General features: G+C 40.8%; 2 protein-coding genes across 2 annotated transcripts in view; one reads left to right on the top strand and one right to left on the bottom strand.

Moving 5' to 3' along the window:
* The first annotated feature begins 3,683 nt into the window (after positions 1-3,683).
* On the top strand, positions 3,684-9,828 carry BIRC7 (baculoviral IAP repeat containing 7). Its single transcript, XM_010182498.1, has 6 exons — positions 3,684-4,203; positions 6,322-6,421; positions 6,703-6,784; positions 6,885-6,930; positions 9,046-9,117; positions 9,626-9,828. Exons 1-6 carry the CDS (start codon positions 3,684-3,686, stop codon positions 9,826-9,828), a joined length of 1,023 nt encoding a protein of 340 aa, XP_010180800.1.
* Positions 9,829-14,234: 4,406 nt separating this feature from the next.
* The window catches only part of NKAIN4 (Na+/K+ transporting ATPase interacting 4), a gene marked incomplete at its 5' end in the record, with an annotated part of 25,723 nt that continues 22,727 nt past the window's right edge, over positions 14,235-17,230 (bottom strand). Inside the window, one exon of the mRNA XM_010182499.1 lies at positions 14,235-14,732. Coding sequence (XP_010180801.1) covers positions 14,723-14,732 — 10 coding nt within the window. The remainder of the gene's footprint in view (positions 14,733-17,230) is intronic.

Below are 17,230 nucleotides of genomic sequence, written 5' to 3' on the forward strand. Positions count from 1 at the left end.
TTGCTCCAAGGAGCATGTTAGTTTGCTTTTCTTTCAAATCATAGTAGGATTTTAAGGACAGTTCTTCTATTGATTCTTTGAGTATCTGCTGTGCTTTGCAGATTTTTCTTTTGAGATGCACTGTGTTCTGTTCCTGTGGGCTGGTATATTAATAGTATTTGATTCTAAGCACTTCCATGAATCATGCTGCAAGCTACATTTTAGCTATTCCTAACTATTGCAATACATGAACTTCTGAGGCAATCAGATGCTGTGGTAGGGGAGGCCAAAAGAAAGAATTAGGGGAGGAGATTGAAGGGTCTGAATCCTTAGAAAATCTCTTCACAAAATATGTATCTGTTACCTGTGCATTAGTTCTGGCAGTATATATTTATAGTATGTGCATTTTCTTTATAGCAATGTTTTTCAGGCTTCCTGAATTAATGATTGTTCATGTTTGGAGGAATAAATTTTATTTATTCCTAAAATGTATATGAGTTGCTAAAGAAGATCAATATTAGATGCATACAACACATTTCTGAATATGCTAGTTGCTTTCAGAATTTTGGCGTGCTAAAATAAAGCCCCATCATTTGTGCATGGTCACCTATTTTTAATTGCTTTCAACATCAGATTTGGTGTCACTTCATTTTCTTCTGCTACAGCCATCTCACTCATCCTTCTGAGGTTTCATTTGTTGGCAAAATGTTCCTCCAAAACCACATGAGTGCATCCCCACAGAAAACCAACCTTAAACCCATCTTGAAGCTTGCATGATGCATCAGTGCTACCCTGTGCCATCGGCAGATTTTTTTAAGCATTTCATGAAAGCATTGGTGAGAGCTGCTTGCAGAGCGCTGGCGAGACCAAGGCATGGCTGCGAGGAAGGCGGATCAAGGAGCTCACCATGTTCCCAACACCACCCCAGATCCCACCTGAGAAACAAGGTGGTTATGAGCAATACAAGATGTGGTCATGGCTTGTAAAAATGCTTCAGAAGATCAAAACTATCCATCATTCTTATCTGTTCACAGATGATTCCCTACCTCCCATGGCTACAAACCCAAATTGCCTCTGCAAGAGGGATTTTGTGGACTCCATCTTAGATTTTTATAATACATTCTTCAAAAATCAATATGGACTTACAAAGAACAGGATCTGTGGGGCAGAAGGTAATGTGTAATTACATATAAATTCATTACAGAGAAAAAAAAGAACCACATTCACTTGTTAGAAGCTTCTGTAAATGTTGTATATAAGCACTGCCCTCTACTGCTCAGGGATTTTCATTAACACATATTTAATTAAAAAATTAAAAGTTTCAACATCTCATTAATTAGAATGTTTGTATAGGCTTGCCTATAATAAAAGGGCTCTGGATCTTTTTTCTTAAAAGAAAAATCCTAATTTACGTTTGGTTTTTTTTTTTTACAAACACAGAAGACAGAGAACTTACATTTTGTTAAGCGCGTAGTTTAGAATGACCTACCTGCATCTTCTCAGGCAGAAAAGTGGCAGAAGGAAAACACATTTTCAAGTAATTGCACCTTTCAAACTAGCATTAAAATCCTTCATTCTGCATTGTGACTGCAGAAAGGCAAAGGAATAGAAAGATTTCAAATTATAAAGGTACACTTACATTCTATAGAAAGCTTAAGCTTAACTTTGCTTCTTTCCCTGGTGACTCTTATATAGATGAAATGTGGACTCTTCAGCCAATAGAGACTTTCAGCACAAAAGCAACCAATTGGGGAAAATGAAGCATTAGAAATGGCCTCTGTGTCAGGTGGGGCCACTTACACCTTGAGAGGGTTTCTGCTGCTTTAGGAAGATCTCTACAGTCCCTTTGGAGTTAGAGAGTAGCTTCAAAGTTGTGGGACTGTGAGAGTTTTAGTTCTTGGAAGTGGTTTGTGGGAGGTTTTTTTAAAGTATTTTGCAGGTAAATTATTTTCTGGTTTTGCTTTTGTGTGTTTTTTGTGGGTTTTTTTTAACTTTTATTGTGCTCATCATAGGGAGTTGTTCATATTAGCTGTTATAGTGCTTTAGAATTTTATTACTACGTAGGTGTAAGTAGTGGATTGTGGGAGAATATTGACTTTTAGTGGTGGTGTAACTATTTAAAATACCAATTTGGTTTGGAGAGCTGTGTTATTGAAGTTAACAGATACTCTGTGGAGCATATAAATGTCTTTAATGCAGGTAAACCATAATGGGTTTCTTCATAAGCAAAAGATAAATATATTTGTTCTTCTCTGTTGCATTGTTTTTGGAAAAAGCTTGAGTTGGCTGTTAAGCCACTTGTGGTTCTGAAGTGGAAGTAGGCTAAGACAACTTGGTCACCTTCTAAGTAGAAAAGAACATTTGTCATGGTTTAGGAATAATAGCTTTTGTTTTGTCAGGGCCCAAGATGAGAGTGATGCTGATATTGTGGAGCTGTGCCTGATGAACAAGTCTCTGCTGCTGTGTTCTGACAGCAAAATCTGCTGTGCAGGCTGAAAAATGGCATACTCGTAAATTTGCTGAGCTTGCAAATTCTGCTGTGTATCAGTGACTTTTTCAGGGTTTTTTATCTTTCTGTATGGATTTTTCTTTATACCAGCAATGTAGCTCTTGAGTAACTGCTTTATTGTATTAACTAAAGCACAGTTTCTAAACCAAACTTTTAGAGCCACCTTTTCCTACAACCCTGGCTTGAATTGACCTAGTGAGTTGGGTGGTGGAGGGATTTTATGGGTGCTTAATTTAAAAAATGGATTTGATTGTATCTACCATTTAGTCAAATGTATAGTGACTTCACTCTAAAAGGATTCCTTTGGAGTGATTAGTTAAATTGATCCTTACTCCCAGTTGTGATTGTATGACCTTTTGAAAGTGTATTTGCCAGCCATAAAGTACTAGAAGTAGTAGCTGAGTTGCAATTTAGCTTACTTGTGACTATTACTTTAAGTAAGATGAGGGCTTGGATAATTGGGCACTCAAAAACTTCTTTAATTTCCCTCTTCCTCTTGCACAGAACTAGCACAGGCAGAAAACATCTTGCCTTTGATTTAAGGACACTTCTCTATAGAAACCAGACCTAATTATTTGAGAGTGTGTCCTGGAGAAGTTCTCTATTATAGAGACGTTTCTATATAGTTACTGTCTAATTAGCATAATAAGGTTATGGAAAATCTACTGTTCTTCTGTGCAGTGCTTGGCTGTAAACTGAACATTGAGGCACTGGGTGTGTCTCTGCTTTGTTATGACATGCCTTCTTAAATCTGTTTTTACGGGAAAGAAAAAAAAGCAAAGTCTTTTTAATGTTAATTTAAAGGCTGTGCAAAATGGCTGGGCATTTATCACACAGATCAGATGCTGAAAGTTGGATTGGCTTAGCTAGGGAGGCAGCATAGGTTTTGCCCTCACCCTCCACTATCTGTTCCTGCAAGCATCTCGCCTGTAAATTGGCAGAGGGGCTCAGAAAGTGCTAGTCTCTTCCCTTCAGATGCCGGTGAGGGCTCAGCAAAAGTTCAACAGCAAAGTACAGAAGCACCAGATCTCTGATTGGGCTGCAATTCTGAAACAAGCTCAGCTTTGTCAAGACCAGGAGCTTTCCGGAATATGCATGGGGATGAGGAACAAATAACGCAGGGGGAGTGCTGCCTGACACCGGGAATGCAGCTGACTGCTCTGGGTTATCTCATCCTCTCTTTCAGAACAAGACCATGGGGGACGCGACACCATCAGAGGAGACTGAGCTTGGGGCAGCTTGCTGTCAGCTGTTTGAATGCAGCATGAGGAATGAAGCGAAAAGACTGAGGACTTTTAGGCAATGGCTGGGCACCTCACCTGTGTCTGCCCGAGATCTGGTCAAGGCTGGCTTTTTCTTCGTGGGTCCGAGAGATCAAGTGCAGTGTTTCTGCTGTGGCGGTGTCCTGATGGACTGGAGACCTGGTGACTGCCCAATAGTAGAGCACCTGAAGTTCTTCCCTTCCTGTAGATTCATTTGTGGTGAGGATGTTGGGAACCAAGAGATGCTTCCTCTTCAGGAAATCTTTGACACTGTGGATGGGCAGTTCCTCAGTCTTTTGCAGGGCATAGGCAGTGAGGAGACAGCCCTGCCCAATGAACCAGAACACCCAGAGATGTTAACGGAGGAGGTGAGACTATCTACGTTTCGGAACTGGCCGCAATATACTGACATACATCCAGAACAACTGGCTAGAGCAGGATTCTTTTACTCAGGTGGGTACTTCAGGGAAAAGTTTTTAGCTTTTATTCAAATTAACTTGTGGCAGTGTCACTGCGTTTTGTTGCTTGCACAAATACTTGCAAGTCTGTGTGGTGTAGATAGAAATCGTATCGTTCCTTCAGCCTGTGCTGTTTCACTTGCTGCTTGTGCAGAATTCACTTCCATGTTAATTCCTGTTTGGGTACTGAGGTGTCCACTAGCAAGTCACTTCCAGCAGGAGTGGAAAAAGGGCTATGTTTTAAACAGATGTTTTACTGGCAGAGAAGTGTGTGCTTTAGGATCCATTGAACTTATTTATTACTTGCACTTCTAAAAGGACTTGAGGCACTTACTTGGTATGTAATGTTTTGTATAAGCTGTGTCTTGCACTGAAGCCTTCTCTTCTCAAAAAAATATGAATCTAAGTGAAACCTGTTGCTAGTCAGTCCATTTGGCTGTTGCTGTGGCTTGTTGCCATAAGGACCTTGGTTTTGTAATACAGAAATAAAAAATATATTTTTTTGGAGGAAAATAAGCAATATTCCTTGTTGTTATATGCATGTGAATTTCAATATAACATCATTGTTTTCCTCTTGAGAAGGCTTTGCTGGTTAGATAATAGGTTGAAGTACTCCGCAGGCTGACCTGTCAGAGGAAATATTTACAGAATGCTTGACTGTAATTAAAAACTGGGGAGATCCTTCTGTTTTTTGAAAGCTAATAATGTAGTGATATTTCTGTGCATTACAAGTATGACTCCTTCCGTATGAAGGAATCTATTAGTTTTGTATTTGCACATCAGAGACACAGAAGGAAGTGACAGGCAGGGTCAGTTTCCTTTAGCAGAAAGAAACCTGTGCATCCTGAATGCCTCACGCTCTCATTGTTGAAGTAAAATTGAATTGCTTTTTCTCCCTTATTTAAGTACTAGTTGGTAAAGATAAGAATGGGAAAACCAGCCTTAAATGTTGTGATAGCTGGAAAAATCTGAGATGCAACACAGTGAAAGATATGCAGGTAGGAAAGTCTGTCTAAATAACTGACCTTCGGTTCTTTTAGCTTGAGTTAGAAGTGACTAGTTAGTTTGCTAGTATGTCTCTGTTTCTGTAAGATTTTCACTCAAATTGCATAACCTGGATCCAGTTAATACTAAGAATCTGTACTTGCCTACTTGGAGCACAACAGCAGGGACTAAACAGCATGCAGGCCGAAATAGAAGAGTATTATAGGCATATTAGCTTACCTGCTGCTTTTTTCTTATTAATTTTTAAAGCACACAAGACCAGCATGGCCAGGAACACAGAATAAACTATAAAGCAGTGTCTGCAGCTAAAAACCTTTGTGTTTTGCTTTGGGCTTGGTTAATCACTTGCAGAGCAGCTGTTTGAGAGCCCAGCACAGAGGCTCTGGGGACTCATTAGGCAGCAGCAGTCTGACATGGCGCTCCTCTGCTGTTCCTTAAGCAGGACAGCTCAGGAACTGAGCACTCCAGTTAAGCCACACAGTGCTCTAACATGAGAGTGTTTGGAAGATAGTGTCTCTGACTTGAACTCACTGGCAGCCTTTACTGATGTTGTTTCATTGCCCTTAGGGCAGGGCATTTGTAGGCAGTTATTCTTCACTGTGTTTGGCTGTAACTTTTCTTCTCCATCATTTCTGTGAAGAGAAGCACAGTAGCAGGATGAGAAGCCTGGGGCCGTGTTGTGCCAAATTCTTATACCTAGGTGATGAAAGCTGTGTATGTCATCTGACCATGCCTGCTGCTGCTTAGGGCAGATTGTGGTTAGGAAACAAAGCATGTTTATAGGTATAATTAATTACAGCTCTGCTATAAATGCAGGCAAGAAGGGACTGGATAGGTATGTGCATACATGGGAGCTGCGGTGCTCACATGTATGCTGCCTGTTAGCTTGTGACCCAGTTCTGGAATTATCTCAACCAGCTGCAGCTCCGTTTCAAACTCTCATCGGATTTCCTGCCCCTATACAACTTGTATAGCATTAGTAAATTGTCATGTGCTCATCCACTCTGTCTGGTAGCCTGTGCCCTGTGCTGAATCTTTCCCCAGGTTCTCATCCAGGGCTAGTGGAACGTACAGTGTCTCAGATGCCAAATCTCTTTGTCTTTTTCAGGACAAGGTGATGTAGTGAGGTGTTTTTACTGTGGTGGAGGTGTGAGGAGCTGGTCATTTGGAGATGATCCTTGGAGGGAACATGCCAAATGGTATCCAGGGTAAGTCAGTCTTGGTTGACAAATGTCCCTTGAAGCAAGGCCAAAAGATTGTGTGCATTCCATATTGATTTCTTCCATAAGACAGAATTACTCCCAATTGAGAGACAAATGAGATGCAGGTATACTGATAATAAACACTGCTTCCAGGCTCTGTTATTAGCTTGGTTCTAGATTTTTCTTTCTGTATGGATATATGGATTTATTTGCTTTAAAAGTCAAACTACAACTGCTACTCTTACTTGATACCCTGTACTAATGTATTTAACTGTTTCTGCTTCTAGGTGTGACTTTTTATTGCTGTCAAAGGGGAGAGAATTTGTTAGCAGTGTTCAGGAGTCCTTTTCTAGCACCCTGCTATCTCCAGTGAGTCATCAATATTTTGTGTGTAGTGGATGGGAGTTTGGTAGATGGGGGAGTGTTGAACATGTGCTTCTCTTTTGTGACTGTCTTCTGACATTTTCAGAGAGATTCCTGGGTTCATACCGAACAAGATCTTTCCGCTTCCCAAGGTCAGTGCTATAATTACATGATATTTTGGCTTCTGTTGAAAGTGGTGTAGTCTTGCTGCTTCTATCTCACCCCAGCTACTGTGCGCTCTGTAGACAAGGTGTTTGAGAGATGTTTTGGTATTCTAGAAGCTGTTTCACTTTTTTTTTTTTTTTAGGAAATAGTCTCTAGTACAAGAAGCAAAATTACTTGCTCTTGTGAGGCCTCTTAGTCTAAGACTAGAGACCTTTAGCTAGTCTGCATAATCATGTGACTTTTGGGTGCTTGTCTAACCTTCCTTTGACTTGTCCATGCTCTTGATGTTGTATGTCTGTGGAGTCTTCCATACTACAGCATTTTAAACATAACTGATAGGAGACTAGAGAACAGCTAGAGGATTTAGTTATTCAGGAAAGTGTTGATCCTGGGGATCTATTGCCATTCATCAGTTGTTCCTGGAAACTTAAGTAGGTGAAAATTGGCTCCTGTAACTGTGGAAAACTGATTTTTTTCGCATTCTGTTTAAGAGCCTATCCGATAGGGTGAGCTTAAGAAAGACTTAAGCCTTTGAACAGGCTGCCAGCTGAATTTCCCACTTCTGTCTTTATTGATGAATGGTTGAGCTAGATTATGAGGTAGGAGAGACTTCAATTAGGATGTTCCACTTCATCTTCATAAAAGCAGTTTTGAGACTTCAGTTCTGGGATGTGAAAACAAAGATAAGGATTCTGGACTGGGGCCAGACATGGGAAACTTGGTTCACTGATACGTTAGAATAAACCATCCAAAATTAGTTTCTTGGCTCTTATGAAATGGCTTTTGATGCCTTTCTTGTAAGTCATAATTGAAAGTAAAAACTATAAATCTGGATGTTGATCTAGCTAGATGGATAGTTTGTGGAATATTCTAGAATAAATTAAAGCCATTTTATATCAGCTTCAGGGAGTGGCACACTTTTTGCCCAAAGTTTTGCATTTTTGTAAAGTATCTGCTCACTGCTTTACAGATCCTCTGAGGAATTGGGAGTTGCAGGCTCTTCCTTCTCTGAAACAGTTTACCATAGTGCAGAATGTCCTGCAGATGGGCTTTGACCCCACCTGGGTGGCTAACCTGGTAGAGAATAAATACATACTGACTGGGACTTTCTACCTTTCTGAGTCTGAACTGATTTCTGATCTGCTTCAGCCAGACTGGGAAAAGAGCAGCAGTGCAGAGGAAAGTAGAGGTATGCCTGACTCACATGACCACGTTGGTGGTGGATATTTACCCTCTTATTCACTTCATCTTGGGCACTGTTGTCTTGTGGGTCTGCTTTCTCTCTTCCTAGGCTGGATTTAAAAGTAATGTACTCAAGCCTGCCTTTTTTTGAGAGGCTGAAGAATGAGGCTCTGCATTAAAGAAATCTGAAGGAACTGTGATTACTGGGGTATCAGTAACTATATCTGCCTCCAATAGGCTGTGGTGTAGATAATCCTCAGTGTTTTCTGCTGCTCTTAGACCTGCAGTAGCAGGCAGCTGCACAATGTGGAGGCTTGTGCACCAATTCACATCTGATGCAGACAGAGGCAGTTGTCTGAAGCAAGGCTTCTAGGATGGATGAGTACTCCAAGCCTATTTAAAATTGAATCAGTGATTTGATCAGAAATAGCAATACTTCTTGTTTGCTTTAATATGTATTCTCCTTAACTGATCTAGGTCTGTCTTGTGTTATGTGTTTTGTGGAGTCTGTTTGCTAAGTGAAGTTCATTTGAAGATGCAAATCCACACAGGCTTTCTCAGGTAGCCAGCCTGCTTTGCAAAGCTCTTGTCTCCATATTGTGATCTGCCATTTCTTTAGTTAAGACAAAAAATAAATTTCCACAAAATCAAGTGTGATTAAATGGTAGCAGGATGGTTCCTGCTGTCTGATAGATAAGCCAACTTTGAGGACACGGTGTGATGTGGAATGTACACAGTGACTAAAGCACCATAGAGAACATCAGCTTTACCAGACTGAGTGTGTGCAGTTAACAGTGGAATCAAGAGGTGTTTGATCCAAGGCTGCTGAAATCTGGGATTTTTCATGTTTTTAAAGAGCACTGTCTGAAGAGGGAGGAACGGGGTAGCATTTAATGCCATCTTCTTTCCTGGTTATACAGATGCTGTTCAGAGAGAGACTGAAACATCAAGTTCAAGAGAAGAAATGCCAGCTGTGCAACAAAAGGAATCAGGTGCACTGGGCTGACAGTGGTGGTGAAATTGAGCCTAGGCATAATTGGGATGGTTTTTATAGTAATGGTATCAGCGGTCATTGTATTAATTTTAATCCTGAAGAAGAATGTGAGATAGCTTGAATGGTAACAGAACATAGAGATCCTTATTCAGGAATTAGAGTTCTACTGTGAAGCAAGCTGTTATACAAAAAAAACTTGGTTTGCTAGGGGTAATTTATGTATTATGATAAAAAGATGTCGATCTCTGTCCCTGCTCGGTCCAGCATGTGTAGATATGCTGAATTGTGTGTAGGTGAGACAGTCTGTAATAGCTGTGGTTTTGTTTTGGTTAGGTTTTTTTAAAATGAAATTTGCCTGAGAGGTACTTTTGCCATCTTTGCAGTCAGTCTCTGAACAAAATGATGAGCAACTTACAGTGTGACTTCTGAAGATGGCAGGACTGGCACTCTGGGGTTCTTGTAACACTAACAGTTTGGGGGTTTTTTGTTTTCTTTTTTTGGTAAAGATGAGTCTCGGATGAGCACAGAAGAACAGCTCCGACGGCTGCAAGAGGAAAAGATGTGCAAAGTGTGCATGGACAGAGATGTGTCTGTTGTGTTTGTTCCTTGTGGCCACCTGGTAGCTTGTGGAGAATGTGCCCTCAATTTGAGATTGTGTCCTATCTGCAGAGCGGTCATCCGGGGAAGTGTGAAGACTTTCATGTCCTGAACCATGATATGCCTAAGGGGAAAGACATAAGTCTATACAACTCATTCATAACACAGCAGAGGAAGAAAATAAGTAAATAGTTTGATGCTGGAGCCATCTTATTTGCAGGGTAGCTTGGCATAAATGTAACAACTTACTTAAATATGCTTCCTATGTACAGTGTTTCTAGTAAGAGTTGCTGGTTTGCTGTGCTCTTGCTGATCTTGCTGTAGGACTGCTCCAGAAAAACTCTGCTAGTTTCTTTTTTCCTCCAAAAAGAGGCTGTATTGACAGAGATTCTCCTTCTCCAAATTCTTGCATTTTCAAATGAATCCCTGCTCTGTGATGAAATCAAGGGCTCTTTCTCATTTAGAAGTTTAGAGATTATGCTCCTAGGGTTGATGGCTTCCTTTGTCTGTGTCAAAATGGGCGTGTTTTTATGTGAAATGCATTCTGTTGAGACAGAATACTTGGCAGCAATGTATTGTGGGGAAGGGAAGACATAGCTTTTTCTTCTGAGCTCTTTGCTGTCTTTTCCCCCACCCCTCATTTAACTTTCAACAATTGACAGAATGTTTTGGTAATACTCAAATCCACATAACTGAGTGAAAAGCCTGGCCTATAGTAGACTCTCCAACCTACTTACTCTCAGCTGACCTCCCTGAACAGAAGGTTTTTTAAAGGCTCTTTGATGGTCAGGGTCACTAGATCTCCTGGAAGCTTCTTCCAGAGCCTGGCTGTTGTGTACCATCCTACTAGAAGGTAACTATGGAAACTTACCTTTTTAGGACTTCTGTTTGCTGGCTAAACTGATGATTCTAATTTTAAATGGAACATTCTATCATGTAACCAGAAAGAGAAAGTTTTGTCAATACTATAGCTTGTTAGCTGCAAGGGAATGGAAGTATGTTTTTTTAAATTTAACTGTTCTTTTTCACAAAATAAAATTTTTCTTTTGTTTATCTTCCAAAGGTCTGCGTATCTGATTCCAGTGTAATGCCCTACTGGGGAACAGGGTGTGGTAGTGCCCTAAGATGTTACAGGAGCATCAGGTTTCAGATCACTTGAACTTCTGTCCTTGAGTGTTATGTGGGCACAAGTGAGAGAAGTAACTGTTCTTGCCATCCATTAACTTCCTTTGGAAGTCATGAGACAGCATGTGCATCCTCCAGACTCCTCTAACAGCAAAAGAAGGTGCAAGGATGCAGGAGAATAAGGACCCAATACACAAAGCTGTGTAAGTAGGGAATAATTCTACACCTAAACTTGATGCAGAGTTTTGGTACATGGCTCTTAAACAGATCTGTGGAGACTGGAGCACTGGCTCTGGAGTTGCTTCTGTTTGGTTCCAATCCTGGGTACTGAACAGGTTTATAGGCTTGACTCTGAGTAACTCTGAGGTGTGAGTTATTTGAGGACAGATACCTTCATCTTTCCCTTCAGAAGAAGGTAATATTAACACAGCTTTGGGCAAAGGTGAGAGAAGTTACTAGTTGAACAGTTTAAACTCTCCAACTCCTGGAGGAATTGGTGGGGTTTTGCCAGACAGCAGCTTTCACAGGGAACAGAATTGCACCACCATGCCCAATTAGGTGTGTCAGTTCAAACTATTATTTGCGTTATTTTGCCTCTGTTTTATTTTATTTTAAGCAAAAGCTTACATTTAAGTAGATGTGCTAATCTGAGAAGGGAAAACAAAACCAGGTCAGTGTTGGAGTAGTAGCATTTCCTCTTAAACTTCAGCTCAGTGTGGCTGGAAGCCTGAGCATCAGCAGGACTGCAAGGCTGCAAATATACCAGCTATTTCTGGGCTTCTTTTATTTAACACTTGAAAATTGTGGCTTTTTCACATCTGGAAGGGGGGAGCTGTTTTTTCTATGGGAAGATGCCTTTAGAAACAGGTACCTGTTATTTTTTGATTAGCAGTATCCCCAGTGATGCCTATCCCCAATAGAGGGCACTCTGAACCTGGCCATAAGGGAACCCACCCGAGCAAAACCTTCAGCAGCTCCTCACTCTTAGAGCACATTGGAGGTGCAAACGACTGGGAGTCCCTACCCTAACAGAACGCGGCCATGGTGTGGCCTTGTAGTCCTTCTGTTATGTGTGACACAGGCAGACCAGGAGGAAGAGTTGTCAGAGTATGAAGGATTAATGTCTCTGCTAATGAAAACTAGAGGAGGTAATTAAGTGTGGGATATGACCCTTGGCAGTTTGTCTTATTTTCTTTCTTCTCAGACTGATTTTTTTTTTCTTTTGATGACTTATGGCAATTGTTGATACTACATATTACAGGCTTACCTGAACCTTTATTTTACTTCTATTGAAAGATACTTAATTACCTGTGTTTGTCATAACACAGGGTGGTAGTTATGAAGCTACTCGGTCATTACAGTTGTATTTATTTAATTCATCTTTACTAGTGTGTATTAAAGTCAAGAGGCATGCCATTAAGTGCAGAGGTTGATGCTTAGTCTCTTTAGAGTACTTGGTAAATGGTTTTGATCAGTTTTTTTAGTACATGTGATGTCAAGGCTTGGTCAGTTGGAGAGATAATAGTGGTAAAAGTATACAGACCTCAGAATAATTCAGAGTTCCTTCTGACTGTGTACTACCATCTAGAAGAATTCCTTCCTGAAACTACCAGTGTAATGTTTCAGCTGTTCAGAGCTGAAACTGCTTTCTCCACCACCTGTGCTGAATTTTGGTTACTCTCAAACAAGGCCAATAAAGAATGCTAGTATCTGATGGACAACACTTCTTTCTCAGGGAAAGAAATAGTATTAAACCAAAAAGTGTAAAGTCAGTGTTTTATGATGAAGAAAGGGAAGATTAATTTCAAAAGCCCTATATAAATGAAGTATTTCATGGAAAAATCTGTGACTAGAGGATATTTATTCTCCTATTCCTTTTTCTGCCCTTCCAGGGAACATCAGGTGGGCAGGTAGGAAGGAGTGCAATACAGAAATGAACCAAATTGAAGAAGAGGTGGAAAAAGTGCTAAGAGATGGTGTATGTGCACTCCTGTGTGTAGTGTCTAAATGGTATAGTAGCTTGTGTTCTACTGTATTTTTAACTTGGTAGTAACACAGTATTGACTATTAAGGGAGGTAGTTATGTTTTTTCAGGCAGCACTGTTTTAAAGAGGGTTGAGCTTTTTTTTTCCCCTCAAATTATGAAACTAATATCAAGCCAGTAACTGTCAGTTGTCTGTTCTGCTCAGTGAGAAGCTGTGGCTTCTACTGGCAAAAAGAGGGGAAAAAAAACAGCAAACAAACACAAAACAAAAACAAACCCCAAAACCAACCAACCAAACCCAAACAAAACCAAACAAACAAAAACCAAACAAAAATAAACCCCCCCAAAACCCAACAACTTAAGGAAGACATTTTTTCTTGCAGCTGCACCTGATCAGAACTCAGGATGTTAGGTTGCAGGGAGTACTTGGAATGGAAGTTGCACAGAAACAAAAAATGTTGTCTTAGTGCTTAAACTTTTCAGCTCATGGAAGAGAACTTTGCTTCTTGGGCCCTTTGGAATGGGACAAAGAAAGGTGCATCATTCTGTCTTTGACTTAGCACTTAATGTTTTTATTTACTTTAATTCTGCCCTCACACTTCTCCTCCCTAGCATGGCATCTAGTGTGACTCTTCTGAAAAGCGTTCCTCAAAAATGCCAAGTAAACTCAAAAACAGATTAGGCAAGACAAAGAATTACAACAGCACTTGGAACATATCAGCCAAAGAAGCCATGGATGGCTGACCACTGCTCTTTCTCCACTTGACACTAAACATGCTGGGAGACATAGCTAACAAAACTGACATTGCATTTTGTTGTTTGTTGGGGTTTTTTAATTAATTGCTGCAGCTCATTAATGCAACTTAATTACATTTATATTTCCCCTTTCCTTCAGCCCATTCCCTCCCCTCAAAACTATCCTGTCACAAAAAAACTCCTTCCATCGGGATGTTGCCAGGCTTGTGCCTGGAATAAGCGTGGCTGGTTGGTGAAGGGGGCAGCTACGGAAACATCTGTGATCCATGAAGAACCAGGCATTTTCCAGTGTCTTGCAGCAGGTTTCAGCTGTGTATATGACTACACCAGTGTTAAGTTAATGTAGATAGGCAAACCAAGAGCAAGCTGCAGCTGCTCTGGGAATGGCTTGGCATGTTGAAATGGGGCTAAGCTCCATGCTGAGTAAAGATTTGGTGCTTGTACTAGTTTTTTAGCCGTTCAGGATTATAGGAGTTAGGTCACAGAACACTGAATTCCAGGACAAATGCCTACTGCTAAGGTGCAGACCATGTCTAAAGGATAGAGAATGAGGAAGGGAGTCCTGGATGGACAGTGGGGAAGAAGGGAAGAGTTCTCATCTATAACTTATAAACAAAAAACCAAAATAAACCAAAAAGACTAAACTCAAATGTAAATAGCCCCCACCTAGTTCTATACAGGCAGGGAGGAAATGAAGTTGTGTTAGGGGTTTTAGGCTCTTTTCAGAACAAGGGAAAGGAGAAGGGGAAGAAGCTAACTACAGAACATAGGAAATGTCCCAGGGTGTTTTGCAGTGCTTCCTTCTTTATGGATCCATGGCACAAGGAAGCAGCTCCAACTTCAACTGCATCTCTGGAGAGACTTCTTCTGCCCGAGGTCTTCAGGCCCGTGCCATCTATTGGCTAATACCACCAGACTATGGTAGGAATGGTTCGTCAGGGCACTTGGAGAATTAAAAACCAACTGTGTGGCCATTCTTCAATGTACATTCATTGCATTTGAAAAGACAAGGAATGAAAAATAGAATGGAGGTCACCATCCTGCATTTCCTCTGCCAAAGATCCAGGCCACAGGGGATTGCTTCCTGTAGCACCTTTGATGGTGGAGTGCAAGGTTTATCCATCCTCTGGCTCCTCGTTATTTACGCAGGCCTGGAGGGGAGAAAAAAGTGAAGGCAGGGCATGAATGTGGAGGAAGTATTAAGTTGCTTACTGAAGATAACAAATGCTGTGGAAGTAATGAGGACAAAATTGATATTTTTTTCTTCTCCTGTTCTGGTTTTTTAAATATGATTGACTACAGATGAGGAATAGGATTGAGAGCTCAGAGGTCATGTGGTTAAGCAGTCTTCAAGTCTGGAAAGAATGCTATGCATATAGCAGACCTGAATATACTGCAGTTAGGCTAAGGAATAGGTATGAGCCAAAGTGTTAGATCTATGTGTCCTCAGCATTTGGAGCTGCATAAAATTTGGTTAGGAGTTTTAAAAGCTAGGGGTCACTTCTAGAATAATGTAGCTTCTTGAAACTGTGGTCATGTGCTTTTTTGTGTAGATGCAGCAGTATAAGCAGATCTACTTTTGCAGCTAGCAGTAAAGATGAGTGAATGTTTTCAGCTAAAACATCACCTCTTAAACATGCAGCTTCAGGCTGATCAAAATAGTTTGCAAATTCCTGTTGATATTCAGCAAACTGTTTGGGGGAAAAAGTCTACCTAGAAAGAAAAGCAGAAGCATTTTGTTTTGTATTTGTCGTTTCCTCAAAACAAAGTGGAATTTTTTTTTTCCTGTTTAAGTAAATGTTTCCTTTGTAAAGTATTCTGGTTGTCAAACAAAGTTTGGAGGGGGCAGAGGGAAAACCATCCTAAAGGAGTTTAGTTTCTTTGCCCCTCCCTCTGCCCCAGTGTTTCAGTCTGATGTATTGATTATCATTATTTTTTTAATTGAAGAATGTTATTTGTGTACTTGCACCTACCAGTTTTCGGTTGATCTCCTGAAGAACCCACTTTCAGCCTGTAAGTGGATGATTGTTATATGGGTTCTAATCCTTTAGTGCTGCATCCTCACAGCTGCTTCATGCCTATGGCTAGCAGACAGGCGGCACCACTAAAGAGTTGATTAGGGAGGATTAAAGTGAGTGATCACCAACTGGAGCCTTGGATCATTCCATTTGCCAATACCTCCTGTTGCTACCTTGTCAATACTGAAGTCTACATCTGATAAAAGTCACACACCATGTTACCCTATTGCCCTTTCAAGATCTGAGGAAAGCAGACCAGGGAAATCTGGCTACACAGCAAAAATCAAATTGAAGCTCTTAAGCCATAAATGTAATGTAGTACTTGGGGTCCCAGATCACAGATCTGATGGACAGGAGCCTTGCAACTGTGCAATTCACTGCTTGGCCTTATGAATACAGTCTTAAAAGGCAGGAAGGTCTATTGCCCATTTCTCTATCTTTTAAATAAACAGAGGTTACCTCCTGTCATCCAGTGAGTTCTTGATTTAGCACTAAATCATGTACAAAGTCATGCTTTGTGGCTATTCTGCTTTCTAATTGAGATTGCACAGTGCCACAGTGCTTCTGTCTGAAACAAATTCAGGGAGTGATGTCAAAAGATTGGATGCAGCAGGCAGGAAGTGCTGACAAATGATGGTGATGGTCTGGGCCTCCTGCTGCCTTGGCAGGTATTTCAGGTACTTGGAGATAAGGGCTTTAGTCAGAAACTTCAAAGCTGTCGTGGTTAACCCTTCCACAGTTATGAGTGCAAGAATGCTTCCTTGCCTCCAATGCTGAGAATTCTGCTGCAAGTGAACAAAAGCAGCCAGGAGCTGATGTCCTGTTCTGTGCAGCCTGAGAGGAGACAGTGGTGCAAGCAAGCATGGCCTGAATTTGAGCTTTAGCTAAGGAGGAGGGTAAGAGTTCAGCCATTTATTCCTGAAAGCTCATTGGAAAGGTTCCCTTTTGGCTTCAGGAGAATAACTTTGGCTTTCAATAAGTGATTTATTTTCCTTTGTCTAAGTACTTTGGCCCAGAAACTCATGCACTGAGGGCTTTAGCATATCTTCTTCCAAGAATCCTAATATATTATTATTAAATAATTAGTGCAGCGCCTTGATTGGTAAGTAGGAGGGAGATTAAGGGTAATTATATTACACAGTAAAACTTCTGGAGCAATTTTTTGCATGATCATTTGAGTCTTTTACTTAAGCTTGTGACTTGAAATAGGAACTATCACAATCAACACCCCCAGCCCCCAAGTCAATGAAATGTAGAACAGAAGCATTTGTGGAACCTGAAATAGAAATAACTGTATTTGTAGAATTTCATTGTTGAAATGTACATTTCGAATACTGGATTTAGCAGCTGATAACCACTGCAGTAGACTGCCAAGGAACACAGCAGCCTCCCTGTAATATCTTTGAACTGTGACAGCATATTTAAAAGTTATCTAACTCATAGGCTGCATCTTGATATGGATGTTATGGGGGTTGGTCTTGGACTTAAGCTCTGCATGTTGGTCTGGGTCAATGTCATTGTTCTGTCAGGCCTTCAGATCTATGAAAATCTGAAAATTGGAGAGATGAAGAGAGACTAGGGAAAAGTGCAAGCCAGGACAAGGGAAAGGGCACATTGGGAGGAGAGGAAAG

Source organism: Mesitornis unicolor, unplaced genomic scaffold (genome assembly GCF_000695765.1).
Source record: "Mesitornis unicolor isolate BGI_N332 unplaced genomic scaffold, ASM69576v1 scaffold30154, whole genome shotgun sequence".
Lineage (NCBI taxonomy): Eukaryota > Metazoa > Chordata > Aves > Mesitornithiformes > Mesitornithidae > Mesitornis > Mesitornis unicolor.